We start from the raw sequence: 18,050 nt of genomic DNA on the forward strand, positions 1-18,050 counted from the left end.
ACTACAAACCCAAAAGAGACCATAGTGATGAAGTCTACTTAAATCTACAAAGTAGACATACATGACTGAAACCAAAGAGGACTCTCCAAATCTAAGTAACTGAATGTACAAAATACAAAAGATGCAGGTACAAGCCCAAATTCAAGCTTACAATGTGATTACAAATAATAATTATAGCAACAATGGCATCAGCTACGGGACCGGACACTGACGACACCTACCGAATAGCACCATAGCTGAACCAACTTAATCAAAAAGTGGGAATATATTACCACCCCACTCCCTAAAAATAAAATCCAGTAAACCTACAAATACATTGGCATATGAGAAAAATCAAGTCATGAAAGGACGTAAAACAAAAAAAAAAAAACAAAAAATCACAGGTGAGATTCAAGCTCAAAAACACAATTAATTCCACAGCCATCAGTTTCAACCCTAGTGCGGTTCCATCATCTTCAAACAGCTCCCACTGTGCCCGCAGCTGAGCGTGAGCTGCTGTCGGGCTGGGCTGCTACACACATCTGACTGATCTGAGAGCAAGGTTTTACACAGGAGCTCATCACTGATAATGCTCACAATAGGAAATAAGAACAGAGGTCAATTTGTACACACTTCTGCCAATGCTATACAGCAAAAATTAAGAACTTACAGAAAGGTAAACAAAATTGAGTCCACTTGGATAATTTCACAAGCTGCTTTAAACTATAGAACCACCAGATATCTGTAAAATAAGCAAAACTGATATAGTGTGTTTCTTTGGGGGAGGGGGAGGGGGATGGAGGAGTTGGTACAATTTCAGCTCATTTTTCTCCCCTTGGCATTTGATTGGCTTTCTCTTTAAGACCGAAACTGTTCAAAGTGGCAGTTCCTATCATACTGAGGTTGCCTCTAGTTTCTCCGTCTATATAAAGGTTAAGATTTTTAAAAACTTGATCTTTTGGAAGCATTTTAATGCTGAACATAAATAAATTTCCCTTGTCAAACTCACTGATGGCTAAAATCTTAATAAACTTGTACAAATTTAGTAACCTACTAATAACATGTGCGCTTTTATTTTTCCTTTCACAAGTGCTGCTGTTACTTGAACAGAATGCTTCTGAATTAGAGTAACTGGAATAAATATTTAAAAAAAAATAGTGCAGCAAGAACCTGAGACTTGCAAAAAACCCTTTTACCAGAAACTTGCTACAAAAAATCTGCTACATCTTATTTCTTCATCAAATCTTTAAATTCTGTAACAATTCCCATCAAAATACAAAATGCTAATGTATTAGACAGTAAAATAGTCTAAACTGGTATGATGGTAATAAATACTAAAGAAAGCATGATAATCCTCCCAATAATCAAATTAGAGGTTTCAAATAACCTCCCCTTTAAAATGGTTCATCATTAATCGCACTTGCCCGCCTTAAAAATACAGTGTGTCTACATGGGTAGCATCTTGAATTATATGACTGAGTATTACGAAACTTGTAGACGAGGTGTAAAGAAAACAAGTGGCATTTTTCAAAACTAAGGGAGAATTAGAAGGCGTAAAATGCTCATGTAAATGCAGAGAAGCACTTAGGATTACTGCAGTAGCCTGCGGCCACAGTGCACTCTCCGCACTGGCAGCGAGCACACTGCGGGCAGCCAGACAGGAGACAAGTACCTTAGCTTCAGCATGTAAACGGTGGCAAAGTGATTACAGGGCTCTGTAAACACTGTTGGTAACTAAAATACAAAAAGCTGAGGTAGCTCAGTATCTCTGCAGTAGTCCAAGCCCATGTGCTCTAATTAAAACCCAAACTACATGTGTTGCATATATTGGAAAGACACCTGCAGCTAACAGCTATAATGAATGAAGATATCAAGCCAACTTGTCAAAATTTTCTACTTTTTTGTTTAAAAATCATCTGATAAAAAAAATGTCACTGCACTCCCTTTGCCTCTTTGCAACTGCCTAGATTGTGTCTCCAAATTTGTAGAAAGTTTTGTGAAACTAGTAACCCAGAATTAATTTTAGGTAAGTACAACTCACAGAAATCACTCAACAAGATCCAAAAGGGATTCCAATCAAAATGAATAGTTGTGAAAAGGTTAAGCTTATGGTAAGGGATTTAAACATTTAATACTGTAATTCAAAGGACCGTACCAGAGCTCACTGCAACTATGCATATAGAAAATGAATTTTATGGAGCTTCTGACAAATTCCTCTCTTTTCTGTCCATTTGGCAAGCCCTGGCTTTAAAACAAAACAGTAATAATTTACTATACATGATAATCATTCTTCGCTAGGAACTCAGACATGTATAACTAGTAAATTGCCACTGACAGAAGATAGAATTCCTGCTATCTATTTATTTTCTGGTCATCACTGTCAGCAATACCAAAAAGTGTGTGCGTCTTTTGGTGGACTGTGGATTATTTTTATTGTTGTCTGATTACAAGTTTTTAAAACAGAAACAGATCATTCAAGAAAACTTATCCTTTTAATATATTATGTGGCTTACTGAGTATTTTGATTGAGTTTTGAAAACAAGATAGGCATTTTGTACCAAAACACTGGTTGCCTCTTAATGACACAGAGTATCAAAACTTATTTTTAAGGTTGTGATCAAAGAAGACATTTTAATTCATTTGCTATAAACAAACCCATTCTTTTGTTTAGCCTTATCTTTCTCAAATTAATAAAAAAGGCACATTAAAGGCAGTTCTAAAGAGCCTAATCTAATTTCATCCAGTTTCTTCAGTTTCCCATCAGAATATACCATAGCCAACTCATAAACAGGTTTCAGTACATTACCCAGAGGAAAAAATAGAAACAAATATGATAAAAGGGGTAGAAAAGAGAAAAATATAACAGTTTGCCCACTGTTTAAGCAATTCAACACAGTTAGAACTGCCCGTTTCCTCGCGTTTGCTGGTCCGCTCCCTAAGAGAGAAGTCTCCAAAGAGGGTGCACAAAGAGAGGAGCAGTCAGAGCAGTTTCTGTAGCACCAAAATCTCCAATCCGTGGGGTTGTATTTTTTTTTACTTGTGGAAAATACAACATGTTTCTGAAGTTCTGTTTGGTTCTTGTAGGCTGGTTGGTTTCAGGTACCTGAGACGATAGCACCAAATTCAACAGAGAGAAAGAATGAGTGAGAGAGCACTTTCCACCAAGGCTCTGCACGTAATTGGTGCAATTTGAAATTGAATGGCTCAGAAGACTGCTCTGTCAGGAGCAGATTGGAGAGGATAAACCACTCATCTTGAGAAGTTCATAGGAATGTCTCAAACATATGAACTGTTCTTTCCATCTCCTATAAGGGGAAAAAAAGTACATGTCATCTATTAAAGGAACGACCAGTTATTATGGGAAAATTCACTTTAACTTTTTAAAGAAAGAATTTTAGATACAGTATTTTCCTGATTATAATAACATACCTACTCTATAAGACTATCATCCCTAGACACTACCAAATGCCACCTATTTTATATTTAGGCTTATGAGGATAATGCTAGAACACTCAATGGGTACTTATTATGCCTCATATTGTACTAAGAAATTTATACGTACAAATAATTTGTCAGCCAATAAATAGCAGAGTCAGGATATGAATACAGGTAACCTCTCTCTAGAGCCTGAGTCCTTCCTTATTCATTACATTCAACTAACTCCCAAAGCAAAATGAGCACACTGAGTACAGTAAGACTTGTACCAGAAGTAGAAGACACCCTGATCCCACTGCTATTCACCCCCACCAGAGCTGAAAAAAAAAAGCAAGCAGGCCAGGAGTCACTGCCATCACCACCCCCAGGAATGCCGCGGGCTGCTGCTTCTGCTCTAGATCACTCCCTGCTCTACAGAAGGCCCTGAGACAACAGGGTTCCAGGTGCCACACAGAAATGAGTTTCACTGCTGAAGAGTATTTGGTCCATTCAAGCTAACCAAATGTCAGCGAGGTGAACAAACAACTTCTAGAATGGGGGAGGAGGGGAGAACTCTACCCCACACATTTCATTCAGATGGGCAAATATCAAATATATCTAAGACATTTGGTTTTCTACCTCCAAATATATTATAATCTACATTCTGTAGAGCTAATAGGCTATACTAAAAGATTATCATCTAACCAAAAAGTTCTTTTATATCAGCAATCAAAATCACACCTGCTAAACGTTTTATCATATACTGCTGGATAGGAAAAAAGCCAGGTTATAAAATAGAATATATAAAATGATCCCAATTTAAAAATACATATTCACATGCTTATTATACATGTTATGTACATCTAGACATTTTTAAAGGACAAGATTATTCCAAAAGATTAACATTAAGTTTCCTCTAGATGGGAAAATATAGGTGATGTCTTTATTTTTTCATTTGTGCCTTATTATTTCTATATATTGTATAATGACAGTATAGATTTGTAAAAGTGTGACTTATAAAAATGGGATTATAATTTTTAAATTGTCTCTTAATTTGATTCAAGTCCAATATTCCTACTTACACAAGGAAAATAATCACATCCTTCACATATATACCTTTAATATACTATAAATGCTCCTTGAGAGCAGGGGCTTTTTCTTAATCATTTTTTGCATCCCAAACACACCAAGCACAGTATCTGGTACTGTAGGTCCTTAATAAATATTTAATAACTAGACTACCAGATAAACTAACAAGCACACAATCTAATTAACAAGCCATATAGTGAGTAGATGAGGGATTACATTTGCTCAAATGACCTCAAAAAAGCAGAAGACCTCACTTCGTGATGTAAATTATATAAACAGAGATATAAACTCATATTTGTAAGGAAGCACTTTCTTATGGCCCAAAGTTGTTTAAAAATGGAATAGTATACCTCTAAAGTGTCTAAACAAAAGGACAACCACTCCTTCACATGGCTGTTTTACAGAACTAAATCTGATTAAATGAGATGACTTTTAAGTTTTCTTCCAACCATACTGAGTGGCCAATAGGTCTCACTGCCCATGCTCAGCAGCAGCTGCCTCAGGAGCAGTGGTAAACACTGAGAGGCCACATCTACATTCAAAAGGACTCAGTGATACCCCTACTCAGTGATGTCAGCAATAAGGAAGGGAGGGAAGAACTGTCACATGCTATTTTGTGTATTTGTCAATTCAGACCATGATTTTCTGTGTTTTGATAAACAAAAAATCCCAGACAAAAAATCCTGAGACAAAATGGTATGAGAGACTTTATTCTTCAAATTGTAACTCTTAATGATTCTTGTAATCTTAAATCTTCAAAATATTCTTCAGTTACTTGGTAAAAGATAGACTAAAATAACTGTACTTTGGGAAAAGTAAAGGAACATACTTGTTTGTTCTACAGATGAACGAAGCACTTACCTCTACAAGCTGTGATTTGTCATAATCTTTACGATGACGATAGATACACTGGCTAAGAAGAGAATATAATCTCTCAAGTTGATCAACTGCCAGATTGTTGCTTTTATCTACCAACAAATCAAGCAATTTCTAAGAAAAATTAGAAAAAAGAATAAAGTTTGATTTCACTATTCAAACTGAAACAGTTATATTCTGTGGCTAGGCAACAGACATATGGGCAATGGTTTTAACAGTGACTCCGAGTTTATGAGTTTAGAAGATTCTAGGGCTTAGTTTATTACCAAGACAATTCTCATATTTCTCTTTTACTAAAAGCCCTAACACATTTATATTCCTAGTTAAAGCAAAAGGTTATCAAAACTAGTTTAATTCGGTTGCCTACAAAGCATATTCAAATCTCTTTCCGTTCACTTAAAACTGACAGGGAACAGCTCGGCTTACCTTCAACCGCTCGTGATCAACTATAAGGGGCGGCACAGGCTCCGATGGCTCTTCTGGCACCAGCTCCAGAGTGCTGGTTTTCGCCTGCTCTAAAATTAACTTACGATATTTCTTTACTTTAGAAGCACCTACAATTCAGGGAAAAAAAAGAGTGCACTGCAGCAAGTAAAAGTTAAGAAAAATCAAGCTTAAACAACTATAAATTTGTTTATCCACCATAAATCCTTTTTGGAATAAGAGTGTATTCTTTAAATGATAAATTATTTTGGGGGTAAGAATAAGTAACCCATATTAAAGAGAACTAAACCTCAACTATGAAAGCCAAGCCATACTAGAATACCTAATAAATATATTCACTAGACAAAAGATAAAAGCAATCTTTACCTCTAAGCACTAACTAATTAACAGCCTTCACTCTATGACAGCCATCGTTTTAAAATTTGGAGCTTTCAGAATTGGAAGAAGGGGAGCAACCTAGAAAAGCAGATACTAACACAAAGTGAGACCAATCTGTCTACATATCTGCCTCCTAAAGTAAAACATTTTCCTGAACACTGCCTGAAATTCTTATTTTTCTTTATTATACTTCCTAGAATTCCATTATAAATTCATCTGGGTAATAACATTTTTTCTTAAAAATCTAGACCCACTAAAAGTGTAATTGGGCTAGTGATCTTTCCTAGCTTAGAATGAATTAGTATAATCTAATTCCTTTCCTCTCAACATCTTGCTGACATGAAACATACTGAAAAACAACAATTTTGAGGTGACTGAGCATAACTGGGCAGCACCAGGCACTTCTGGGGGTGGGCAGGGTGGACAGACCACTGAGCCCATGCTCCCCTAGTAGGACTCTCCGAGGCCAAGGGGAAAGGCAAACTTGGACCACTGCGGGACTCTTATACAGGACCTGCCCCAAGTCAGGGACACTAAGAATTTCCCTCGTTCCTCCTGCATTAGTCCTCTTATTCCCAAGTCTTTCAACAATTACCTTTCTTCAATGCCTGCTATACAGATAAGAAGCAAAATGTTGCCTTCAGAAACATATTCCACAATACATCAGAGAAATTTTATATTTCAGACAGTCTTTAGAATGAAAGCCTCGATTTATATAGTTCAATTAGCATATGCTAGTTTTGTTAAGACCATACTGATACTCATTCTACACCCATGGCCTTCTGGAGGACTGAGAACTTCTATTAGGAGCCACTGCATGAGGTAACACCGCCCCGGCAGCTCCAAAGGAGAACTTCGGGTAAAGCTTGTACACAATAAATATCTTGGGCACTTTTAGATCACCAACTGAACATAATATTAATTTAAACCTTTTCTGCAAGTTCGCTAAAATCTCATAGTGAAGCAGCATTAAAAAGAAGTCTTGTCCCAAACTCATTCTGTCTCATCACACAGCTCTCTCTCCCTTTCTCCCACTCTGTCCCATTCATTACTTAACCTTCGCTTAACACATTTTAAAGTTCTATCTATATGACAGCCCAGAATATAGCTCTTAAAACCACTTTCTATTATTAAATATTGAAGAAAAAGAAAAATCATTTAAGAATAGTATTTAAGAACAGTACATCTCTTTATCCATTAAAAAAATTCTAAGACTGAATAATACCTTCCTATTTCCTATTTCTGCTAGAGGGCTCAAAAAAGTGGCAGCAAAAAACTTTCCCTAGCCAACCCAATTTCAGACTAAAGTGTATATTCCACACAATTTAGAGAGCACATAACTTCAAGACAGCCTAGGATAAGAAGAGTACCTGTTCAGGAAGAAAATATATATATGGAACAGGTCGGCCGTCTAACTCACCCCATCCCACTATGGGCTAAAGAATAATGCTAAACAAAGCGGGGCTAGAAATCCTCAGCTCCCACTTCCTGCTGCTTCTTCAAAGAATCACAGAGCCACAAGGAGTCAGGAGCTGGCAGAGTGCTCTAAGAACAAGGTAAATGTGACAGCGAGGGCTCTGCTCTTTTCCTCTACCACTAGCCCCACAAATCACCCTCAGATTCAGCTATCAGTGTCTGCCTGGAATTAATATACCTCAGCATATGCCAGATACCAGGAGAGGCAATTAATATACATGACATATGTAATCTCTGCAGTGACACCATTCTCACTTTTAATTTAAAAGATGAAAAAACAGGGTTGGAGAGTATAAGTAACTAGCTCAGAGTCACATGATTGTAATGAACAGGAGTGGTCATTTAATGTGCTCTATAGGACTTCAATATACCACACTGCTACAGTATCCACGTCTTCTCAGACCACCCCACCCCCATTTCACCCCAATACTCTTTTGTGAGAATTCCGTCTTCTCAACACCTGTGGATGTACTCAATTTTAGTCATAAACCCATTAGGTTAGGGATGATAATCAGGTGGGAGCCAGAAGTGGAAGTGACCAGGAAAGCAAAGCATTCTGGACCATAACCCCTCTGAAATGTTCACCAAAATTTAGTATGTATGTGTATGCTTTTCTAGGAAAAAGGGTTGAAAACTTTAACAGATTCTCAAAAGGGTATAAGTTATTTGGCAACTATTATTACTGAGGACTAGACAAAATATGAAATTAACTCTGGCGTTTAAACCTTCAGAAGATTTATTAAAATATGATCTCTACCTTCTTTGTCCAGTTCTGCATCTTTAACATCCACGTCGGGGCCAGGTTCTAACTTCTCATTGCTGCTACACTCCAGAGCTTCTAGCTTCTCAGGATCATCTCCATGACTCTCATTCAAAGCTTCTGGTTTTTCTTTTGACTGGTCCTCCAGAAGAATCTTTTGTTCTGAACTACATTTATCTCCACTACTACAGAAAGAAACCACTTCAGCTTTGTCGTCCTGACACTCAAGAACTGGTATGCCTTCAAAACTGTCTGTGGAGGCCTCACCGTTTAGACAGCTCCCTTTCAGGAAAGGCTCCTTCCTAGAAGTCTGTTCTGGATTCAGAGAACTGCTGCTGTTGATGAGTAGAGACTCATTTGAACTTTCCTCTTCGGTGGAAGCAAAGTTCTCCTTTGTGCCGGCTCCACTGTTAAGCCTCTGGCCCTGGTCCATGTCCATGATGTCACATGACGATTCATCATTGGTCATAGATAAGTCTCCAGTTTCCTCTCCATTCTCTTCATGGCAGTCAGTGCTGACCTCAAACTCTCCATTCTCTAGCAATTTCCTGCGCTCTGTATGGTTCTCATAGTCTGCAAATTTGGTGTCCTCTTCATCTTTTTTTAAATTATTGACTTTCCTTTTCTTAATAATTCCTTTACCCCACTGTGATCGCCGCCTCGATTTTCTCCGAACTCGAACTATTTTACAAGGAAGAAAAAAGATATGTAGAACTTGGACTGCAATACTTGTTTCACAAATGTATATTAATCAAGACTCAAAAGAAAGTAAACCCACACCGGTGGAACACACAAGCAAAAACTACTTAGCTCTTGACATACATCCTGACCAATCCTCACAACTACAAGTGGGAAAGATATGAAGTCAGGGACAAACTCTGAAGTATGAACATTTGTTAAATTTATTTCCTGTTTATTACCCAGCATTAATTTTTTCTATTACCCTAGACTCCACTTTGTAGCTGTTCCTAATTTCTAACATCCAGGGCCAAGTATATAATATTCACATTTAGGAAATGACCACATCACCAGCCTGCCTAGAAGGTTTCAAGTAACAGCCCGAGATTTCCACCCGGAAGGTGGAGTGTTTTGCCACCAAGATAACCCAAAAGCACCTAAGCCAAGAAAAAAATTAAAGGCATGATCCAGTGTTATCAAAACAGAATAGTTACAGGTAATCCCCACAAAGAAATCTCCACTGCCTTTCCTTCCAGAACACAGAATAACCCACAGTTAACATGGTCACGGACAGAAGCCCTGTGAAGGTTATATGAACAATCTGATCAGCCACTGTGAGCCTCAAATGGTCCACCTACTACAATCAATTTCTTACAAAGTTACTTGAAAATATGTATAAAAATTAAGCCCTCTGCTATCAAGGTGGCAACAACACTAACCCTGAAAATAAATGTTTGGTCAGTTACGTGAAGATAAAAGACCTACTGAAGTGGCAGGGATTACACTCTTAGATGGTAGAAACTATCATGAGTTTTATGAGTAGACAGCGGGTACTTCCAGGTAATGATGGACCCAGGAATCCTTAATTTCCCATGTCTGTATCAAAGATAGCTGGTTATGCAATTCTATCTCACTGTCCCTTAAATAAGCAAAAAGTTAACTCTCATTTTGTAATTTGGGACAGATGCATTAAAAACTTTAAATATTGTATAAAAGTTATTAAATCAAACTAGTTAAACTAGACACCCATAATTTCTGGTGTCTAATACCAAATTCTAAACATTAGTTTACTGAAAGACATCAGGGTAAAAATAATTCATTTTTCCCCAAGGCTATGAAGGTTATATGTCAAGTCTGGTTTAATTTTTTTTAATAAATATATATTTTTAATGTATAAAAGTTGAAAAGCTTCCTTGGCAAAGACATTTTATAAAGGAAATACAAATATGAAAGTACTAAGGGTAGACTGTTTAATCCACAGTTTAAAATGTGCTTTTGGAAGAGAAATCAAAGTGAATATGGTCTTATGACAACTCTTCTTTCTTATATTCAACTGCTTAATATAAACTGATGATCTATCAACAGTGTAGTGTTTTTACAGTTTTTTAATCTTTAATTCATACTGAATCTCCACAAAGACACCAAGGTATTCACAAGAAATGAACAAATTCTGATATATTACTCTCCTTTCGTATCTAAGAATAAATCTACTAAAGGTTTCCAAAATTCAAGTTAGTCACTTGGCTCAAAATATATTTTACTTTCAAAACGATAATATTAGAATCATCTTTCCATTCCTTTTACCCTGTTAAGTTCTGTTTACAATGAACAATTACAAGGCAACTGAAGAAGAAATTCCTCTGTTAGTCTACTGTTAAAAGTTGGCCATAGGCTAAAGTGATAGATATTCATAAGCATTCCATTAACTATATGAAAAACTAATCCCGTCCACCTTAAAAATGAAAAAGAAAATGTTTAGCTGCTCTTTCTCTAATTGGTGGTACTGTAAGTTCTTTACTGCCCAACAAGTCACTCCTGACATTGTGGCCTCATTTATCCTCCAGCCATGTAACCCAAAGGACAAACGGTCCCCCTTTTCTTTCCTCATTAAGCCATGGAACTCCAGAGCAAGAGGCTGAACTCCGCTCACTCAAGGACCAGACCAATTACTTAATATGTATGTAGTACCCTAAGCAAAGGCCCGAAGCCCTACTGGAGCAAACTTGCTTCTAATGCTTTCATCCCAGCTAAGAACAGAGAAAATGTTCTCGTTTGGGGAGAGGTCAAACTATGGAAAATTTCCCGCTCCTTAGATAACTATTTCCAACAGTTAGTATGATTTTAGTAAAATAAGAGAAACACAAGCTCCACAAGAATAGGGATTTTTGTTTTAGTCCTGCTGGATCTCCATAGCACCTGGTATGTGGCAGGAGTATATATTTATACTATTTCCTTTTTTCAGGGATGCTTTGTGTGAAAAGCCCATTTAGAGGTACAATCTTTAGAGTCAATTTTTATAGCATCTCTGAGCTTGTTTCCAAGACCTTAGAAAAGCAACTCTGCCTTAGAAACATTTAGATTTATGATTTAAGTAAGTTAACAAAAAACAGACACACGATGAGTCACATATGCCATCTACTGGTAAGAGAAAACAAAACTCATTTGTAGATTAAAGTAGCATTTTAATATTTAGGGGAACTTAAAGACTGCTAAAGCCCCTATTCATCTGTTTTAGTTAGTAAATATTTGTATCAAGTGCAGAGAATGTAAGGAAAGTTGTAAATTCGCGTGTTGTGTTATATAATCCAGATCAAGATATGAGATACAATGAGGCCAAATAACTTTAATCAGCGTCATGGAATTAAATGCACCACCAAGTCTTTCAAATCTTCTCATATATGAATGCCTTATCACAAAGAGGACAAGCTAAAAAACAGGTATGGTTCATTAATTCAAATTCAATGCCACTGGTGAAAGAACAGATCATGACCAGCTTTATTGACAGCTGAAGCAGTCTTACCAGCTTTTCCCCAAAAGAACAGTATGTACCTTCCAAGAATGGCTATCTTCAGTGAAACATAAGCATACCATCAGAAAGATGCTATGTTTATTAACATTTGTCTTTTAGAGAAAAAAAATAAAGAAAAACACTAAGTATTCGCTCTCTAAATATGTCTCTCAAACAAAACTAGATAAAGAAGGCTGTACTAAGTTTTCAAACTAAGCACAAAATATTGTCTCAGAAAAATCAACTTCCTTCTGTCAAATCAGTCACTCTCTTCAGCCAGCTTCCATTTTCCACCATCAAGACAAGACCCTGCACAGCACACAGCAAGGGGCTGGGGTGGGAGACTGGCGGGTAAAAAATCTACAGGCTCCATACCTCTACTCTAATACGAAAATTTAAAATTAAAAATATTCAAACCTAATTCAATTGCCACAGCAAGGACTGAACAGGGATAGCAAAGAGCAACTACAGTTAAAGAGAGACATTTCTGATTCAGTCTCTCACCCCACAAGCTTCTCGCCTCTGAAGAGAGAGGAGATTAAACGAACCGTGGGAGAACAGCAGTGCTCTGGTTTGGGTACCCAGCCCAAAGAAATCACATCCTTCTCAGTTGTTCCCACTACTGGATAACATGATCTCAAATACTCACACGCACATTTATTGGCAGAGTTGTGCCAGGCATCCATTGGATTTCTTTGTTTGTGCCGAAATGCCTCTTCAACTCTAGTTTCTGTCTTCCGAGCTCCAGTACCATGAGGATTTATTTGTTCTGCTGTTACCGATAAGCCTGCAAGCAGAAGATAAGCAATACCTATTTAAATATTCCCAGCTAAATAAACCAACAAGGTTTTTTAAAAAGCCTAAAATACAGAACTGAATTTTAAAGTCATTAATTATACTTGGACAGTTTGTAATTTGGATGAAAATAGTATCTTTTGTTTTAAGCTGGGAAGGAAACTAGATATAAAAATCATAAAAATAAAATAACCTGACAGGTAATGCTTGCTTACACTTAATCTCCAAAGGGGCCCTATGTATATATTCATTTTAATTTGCACAGGGACACATTTTACATTTTTATGATTGTGGGGTAGTAAGATTATATATTGTCTAGAAGTTATGATTTCTGCTTCTTAGAATGTGTGTTTACTGAGCCTGTATACTCCATTCGCATGAACCGTTTCCATCCGCTATTAGCTGCCTGGCGCATCACGCTGCAGTTAAGTTTGGTTTTTCCTACCTTGATCTTCATAAGGGTAACCACTGCATCTCAATTTTCACTACGTGTCTTTGTTCCATGTGTTTCTTACATGTTGATGTTTCCCAGGGTTGTCTTTGCACTCCCTTTTCTTCTCACTCTGATCTGCTTTCTACCACAAAGTATCACTCATGCCTCCAGCTTCTACTGCCATGATATAATAATTCCCAAGTCTACATCTTTAGCCCAACCAGCTCTTGGGCTTTTCTCATCTATAGACCCAACTGCCTATGTGGTATCTCCAACTGAATATCCTGAAGACAGGTCAGATAATCTTTCCCCATAAGAAACCTGTTCCTCCTTATACAGGCGGTATTACATCTAAGTCACTAAACCCGTAACATGGCAGTCACTTCTGCCTCCTCGCCCCTGCAGCCACAACTCTTACATTAATTCTATCTTCACCCCATTTCACTAATTAAAACTCTAAACTGCTCCAACAGCTTCCCCCTCCCCAACAGTTTTAGGAAGGTACAATTTACATAACATAAAAATCACTCTTTTTAAGCATACACTTGCATGATTTTTAGTAACTTCACAGGGCTGTGCAACCACGACAGCAACCCAATTTTAGGTGACTGTCCCAGGGAGTCTCTAATCCACTTTGTCTCTACAGGCTTGCCTTTGTGAGCACTTTATGTAAATAGAATCGTACAGTACTTGGTCTTTTCTGACTGAATTCTTTCCCTTAACAAACGTTTCTGAAGTTCGTCTATGTTGCAGCCTGTATCACTACTTTGTTCCTTTTTATGGCTGAGCAGTGAGCCATTGTATGATACGCCCTATTTTGCTTACCCAGCTGACAGACATTTGTACTGTTCCCAGATTTTAGTTGTTGTGAATAATGCTGCTACGAAGATTCATTTTTAAGTCTTTATATGAGCATATGTTTTCATTTCTCTTGAGTAGATTCCTAGAGTAGAATCACTGGATCATATGGTAATTGTTATTTTTAACTTCTTAGAGCTGCCAAACTGTTTCTAAACTGGCTCCAACAGTTTTGTAACTGGTCTCTCATCTTCCCACCCTACACACGAGACCTTGCTATTTCCTGCTACCAAAGCAATTTATCAATTTGTTCCGCTCTTAAAATACTTCAGTGACTCCTGCGGACTATGGCAATGGTTCTCAAACTTCAATGTATATAAAAACCTCTTGAATAGTTTCAGTGCAGAGTTCTCAGCCTCACTACTCTCAGAGAATCCCTGGGTCTAGGCAGGTGTGCGTAATAGGCACACTATTTTGATAAACACTGGCCTACAGGATAATGTCCAAGCTCCTTAGCATGGCACCAGTTCATTCAAGCGTTTATAGAAAAACTGTTGTATAGTAGACACAGTCCTAGAGACTGCAGTAGAGCTGTGAACGAGACACTCACGGCACTGAATAAGGGAGGAAAAGACAACAAAACAGCAACAAAAGGCCAAGTGATTGTGGTGACTAGAGCCCAATTGTATTAGGTGGCCAGGGAAGACCTCTCTAAGAAAGTAGAAGAGCTTCTTCAAAATGGCAGTGTCCGAGACCCCGTGTACCTCTTAAGCTCTATTTCTCATCATTCTGCACATCTTCAGCAATACCAGCCAGTTAGCAGTTCTTCTCATGTACCACATGGTTTCACACCTTTGTGCCTTTACACACGCTATTGTTTGCTGTGCTTATAAATACCTCCTCCTATTCTGTCACTGCTACCGCCCTCCGTTCCACTAGAGAAAACCACCTCTTTCCCCAAACCCTGATCAAATTGCTGAGTCCCCTACCTGGATGTCTCTCCCCTGTGCTACAAACACACTTTAACCAGTGCATACCCCACACTGCACTTGCCTTGTTTTACACTCCACTCTCTCCGATTAAAGTGTGAGTTCTTCAAGTACAGGATATTTTAGTAAGTGAAAAACCACATGTGCTAATTCTGTGTTTATATTAACAAAACTGCCCATAAACTTCTATCGGGGGGAAAAAAAAAGAACAGTATTCCTAAAAACTTTTAAAAAGTACCAGTACTGGGCGTAAACTCATGAAAAATAAACCCTCTTCAGATATGAAAGTGTATCTAAATCCTTTAAAAATAGAAATCAATAATTAACAAAGATAAATTCCTCCAAAAGAAATTTCACTAAGAAGCACTTTATTTCAGCAATTTGCACTATTGCACTAAAAACTTTCTCAGGAAGTTAAGTGTTTAAGTATGTTTGAATATTTACATGACACATGTCAGTATCAGAAATTAAGTAAAGCCCGTGCCTCAAAATTCATTATTTTCACAACACCGGGAACCCTAAAGAAACACCATTCAATGACTCTTGATCTTTGGCAGGAAGTTCATTTCTATAACTTACCTCTTTTTATTCTTGCTTCCTTAATTTCTTCACAGAGTTTATTAAATTCTGGATCCAGTTCAGCTGCAATGATGGCATGTGCAGTGTCCTTCAGGGTGCAAGCCCTGTGCCTAATTATTTTATCTGTTAAAAAAGTTGGAAAAAAAAAATGTTGGTATGTATTTATTATATGTACAGATCAAAAAACATTAACCACAGGCATCTTAAAAAGAGAAGTAAAGGAATACTAATGTTTAAATAAAATTGTAAAAATCCTTTCTAGGTGAGAAGTTCATTTAACTAATGAGCAAAAAATAAATATAATAAGCTACTCAATTAAGTTGGTATTTTTCTGGAAACTATACTTTTAGAACTTCAAAGTACTAAGTCTATTTAATAAATCATTACCTCAGAGATGTAAGAAACAGAAATGTATGAGTTTCAATAAAAATGTTTAAAAGATTTAGGATATCCCTGGCTGGTGTGGCTCAGTGGGTTGGGTGTCATCCCACAAACCAAAAGGTCACAGATTCAATTCCCAATTAGGGCACATGCCTGGGCTGTGGACCAGGTCCCCATTTGGGGACATGTAAGAGACAACCAATCAATGTTTCTCTCACACATCGATGTTTTTCTCTCTTTCTCCTTCCCTTCCCCTCTCCCTAAAAATAAAATAAACAGGGGAGAGAAAAGTGGGGGAGGAGTGGGTGGGACAACTATAATAGAAAAATAATAATAAGTAAATAAAATCCTTTTTAAAAAAGATACAAGATATTTGCCATATGCCTAGCACTAGAGTTCCCATAAATACACACTGAGAATTCAGAAATTCTTACATAATTTTCTCCATAAGTAAAAACTAGTCAAATCTGCGCTGAAGAATATAATATAATATACCCTGAGCAATGGTGCCCTTTAAAAACCATGACAGTCATGATGGAGGGGTAGATAGACATGCTTTGCCTCCTTGCACAATCACAAAAAATTACAACTAAATCTCAAAACAACTAACACCCAGAACTGTCAGAAATGTATGGAAGTCCAACAACCAAGGATTTAAAAGCCATAAACATCCAGATAGGGAGTCAAAGCAGCTCTACCTAATATATAGAAACAAACACAGGGAGGCTGTCACATTGAGGAGGCAAAGAAATATGGATCAAAACTCCAGAAAACAAACTAAATGAAATGGAGAGAGCCAACCTACCAGATGCAGAGTTCAAAACACTGGTGATAACAATGCTCAGAGTACTCATAGAGTCAGGCAAAAACATAAAGGAAGAAATGAAGATTACACTAAATGAAATCAAAGAAAAATCCACAGAGAACCAACAATGAAGGGAAGGAAGCCAGGGCTCAAATGAACAATTTGTAACATAAGGAAGAAATAAACATTCAAGAAAGAAGAAACAAGAATTAAAAAAAAAAAATGAGGTATCTCAAAATGTGCCAACATCAAAATCATAGGGGAGCCAGAAGAAGAAGAGGAAGAGCAAGAAACTGAAAACTTATTAGAAAAAATAATGAAAAACTTCCCTAATTTGGTGAAGAAAATACACATGTATGTCCAGGAAGCACAGAGAGTCCCAAACAAGTTGTCCCTAAAGAGGGCCACACCAAGATACATTGTAAGTAAAATGCCAAATGTTAAAGATAAAGAGATAACCTTAAAAGCAGCATGAGAAAAGAAGAGAGTTACCTACAAGGAAGTACCCATAAGACTATCAGCTGATTTCTCAAAAGAAACTCTGTAAGCAAGAAGAGACTGGCAAGAAGTATTCAAAGTGATGAAAAGCAAGGACCTACAACCAAGATTACTCTATCCAGCAAAGCTATCATTTAGAATGGAAGGGCAGAAAAAGTGCTTCCCAAACAAGGCAAAGCTAAAGGAGTTGATCATAAACAAGCCCTTACTATATGAAATGTTAAAGGACATACTTAAGAAAATGAAGATCAAAACTATGAAAAGTAAAATGACAACAAACTCATAACTATCAACAAATGAAAATTAAAAAAACAAACAAACAACTAAGCAAACAACTAGAACAGGAACAGAATCTTAGGTATGGAGATCATTTGGAGGGTTACCAGCTGGGAGGGGGAAGAGGAAAAATAGGGGGAAAAAGTGCAGGAATTAAAAAGCATAATTGATAGGTACAAAATAGACAAGGGGTGTTAAGAATAGTACAGGAAAGGGAGAAGCCAAAGAACTTATATGCATGACCCATGGACATAAACAATGGGGTCGGGAGGACTGGTGGAAGGAAGGGGGCTACCAGGCAGAGGGGGGCAAAAAGGAAAAACTGATACAACTATAATAACATAATCAATAAAACATACTTTTAAAAAAACATAACAGAACCAGACAAATACAGAAAGATACTCTAAGTTAAAAATGCAGGTGGGGATAAAGATTGTAGGTAGATCCAGAAGAGAAGTACATTCTCCCTTCTAGATCAACTATACCTAAAATTGGTACTAAAAGAAGGGTCTCCGTTTTCCACTCAGCCAGAAGTCCTCATTCATGAACAAAACAATGTAAACAGTGCCCCCTAGAGCAGTACAGCTGAGAGAGCAAAAGCCAAGTAAATGTAT

General features: G+C 37.3%; 1 protein-coding gene across 1 annotated transcript in view; it reads right to left on the bottom strand.

The window, feature by feature from the left end:
* Positions 1-381: 381 nt before the first annotated feature.
* ATAD2B (ATPase family AAA domain containing 2B) overlaps positions 382-18,050 on the bottom strand; it is a 130,223-nt gene continuing 112,554 nt past the window's right edge. Inside the window, exons 23-28 of the mRNA XM_090280952.1 lie at positions 15,477-15,599; positions 12,532-12,669; positions 8,414-9,097; positions 5,785-5,912; positions 5,344-5,472; positions 382-3,284 (exon numbers count right to left, since the gene is read on the bottom strand). Coding sequence (XP_090137078.1) covers positions 3,243-3,284; positions 5,344-5,472; positions 5,785-5,912; positions 8,414-9,097; positions 12,532-12,669; positions 15,477-15,599 — 1,244 coding nt within the window. The 3' untranslated portion in view covers positions 382-3,242. The remainder of the gene's footprint in view (positions 3,285-5,343; positions 5,473-5,784; positions 5,913-8,413; positions 9,098-12,531; positions 12,670-15,476; positions 15,600-18,050) is intronic.

The sequence above is a fragment of the Furipterus horrens genome, unplaced genomic scaffold (genome assembly GCF_987537825.1).
Source record: "Furipterus horrens unplaced genomic scaffold, mFurHor1.1.pri manual_scaffold_6, whole genome shotgun sequence".
In the NCBI taxonomy this organism is placed as follows: domain Eukaryota; kingdom Metazoa; phylum Chordata; class Mammalia; order Chiroptera; family Furipteridae; genus Furipterus; species Furipterus horrens.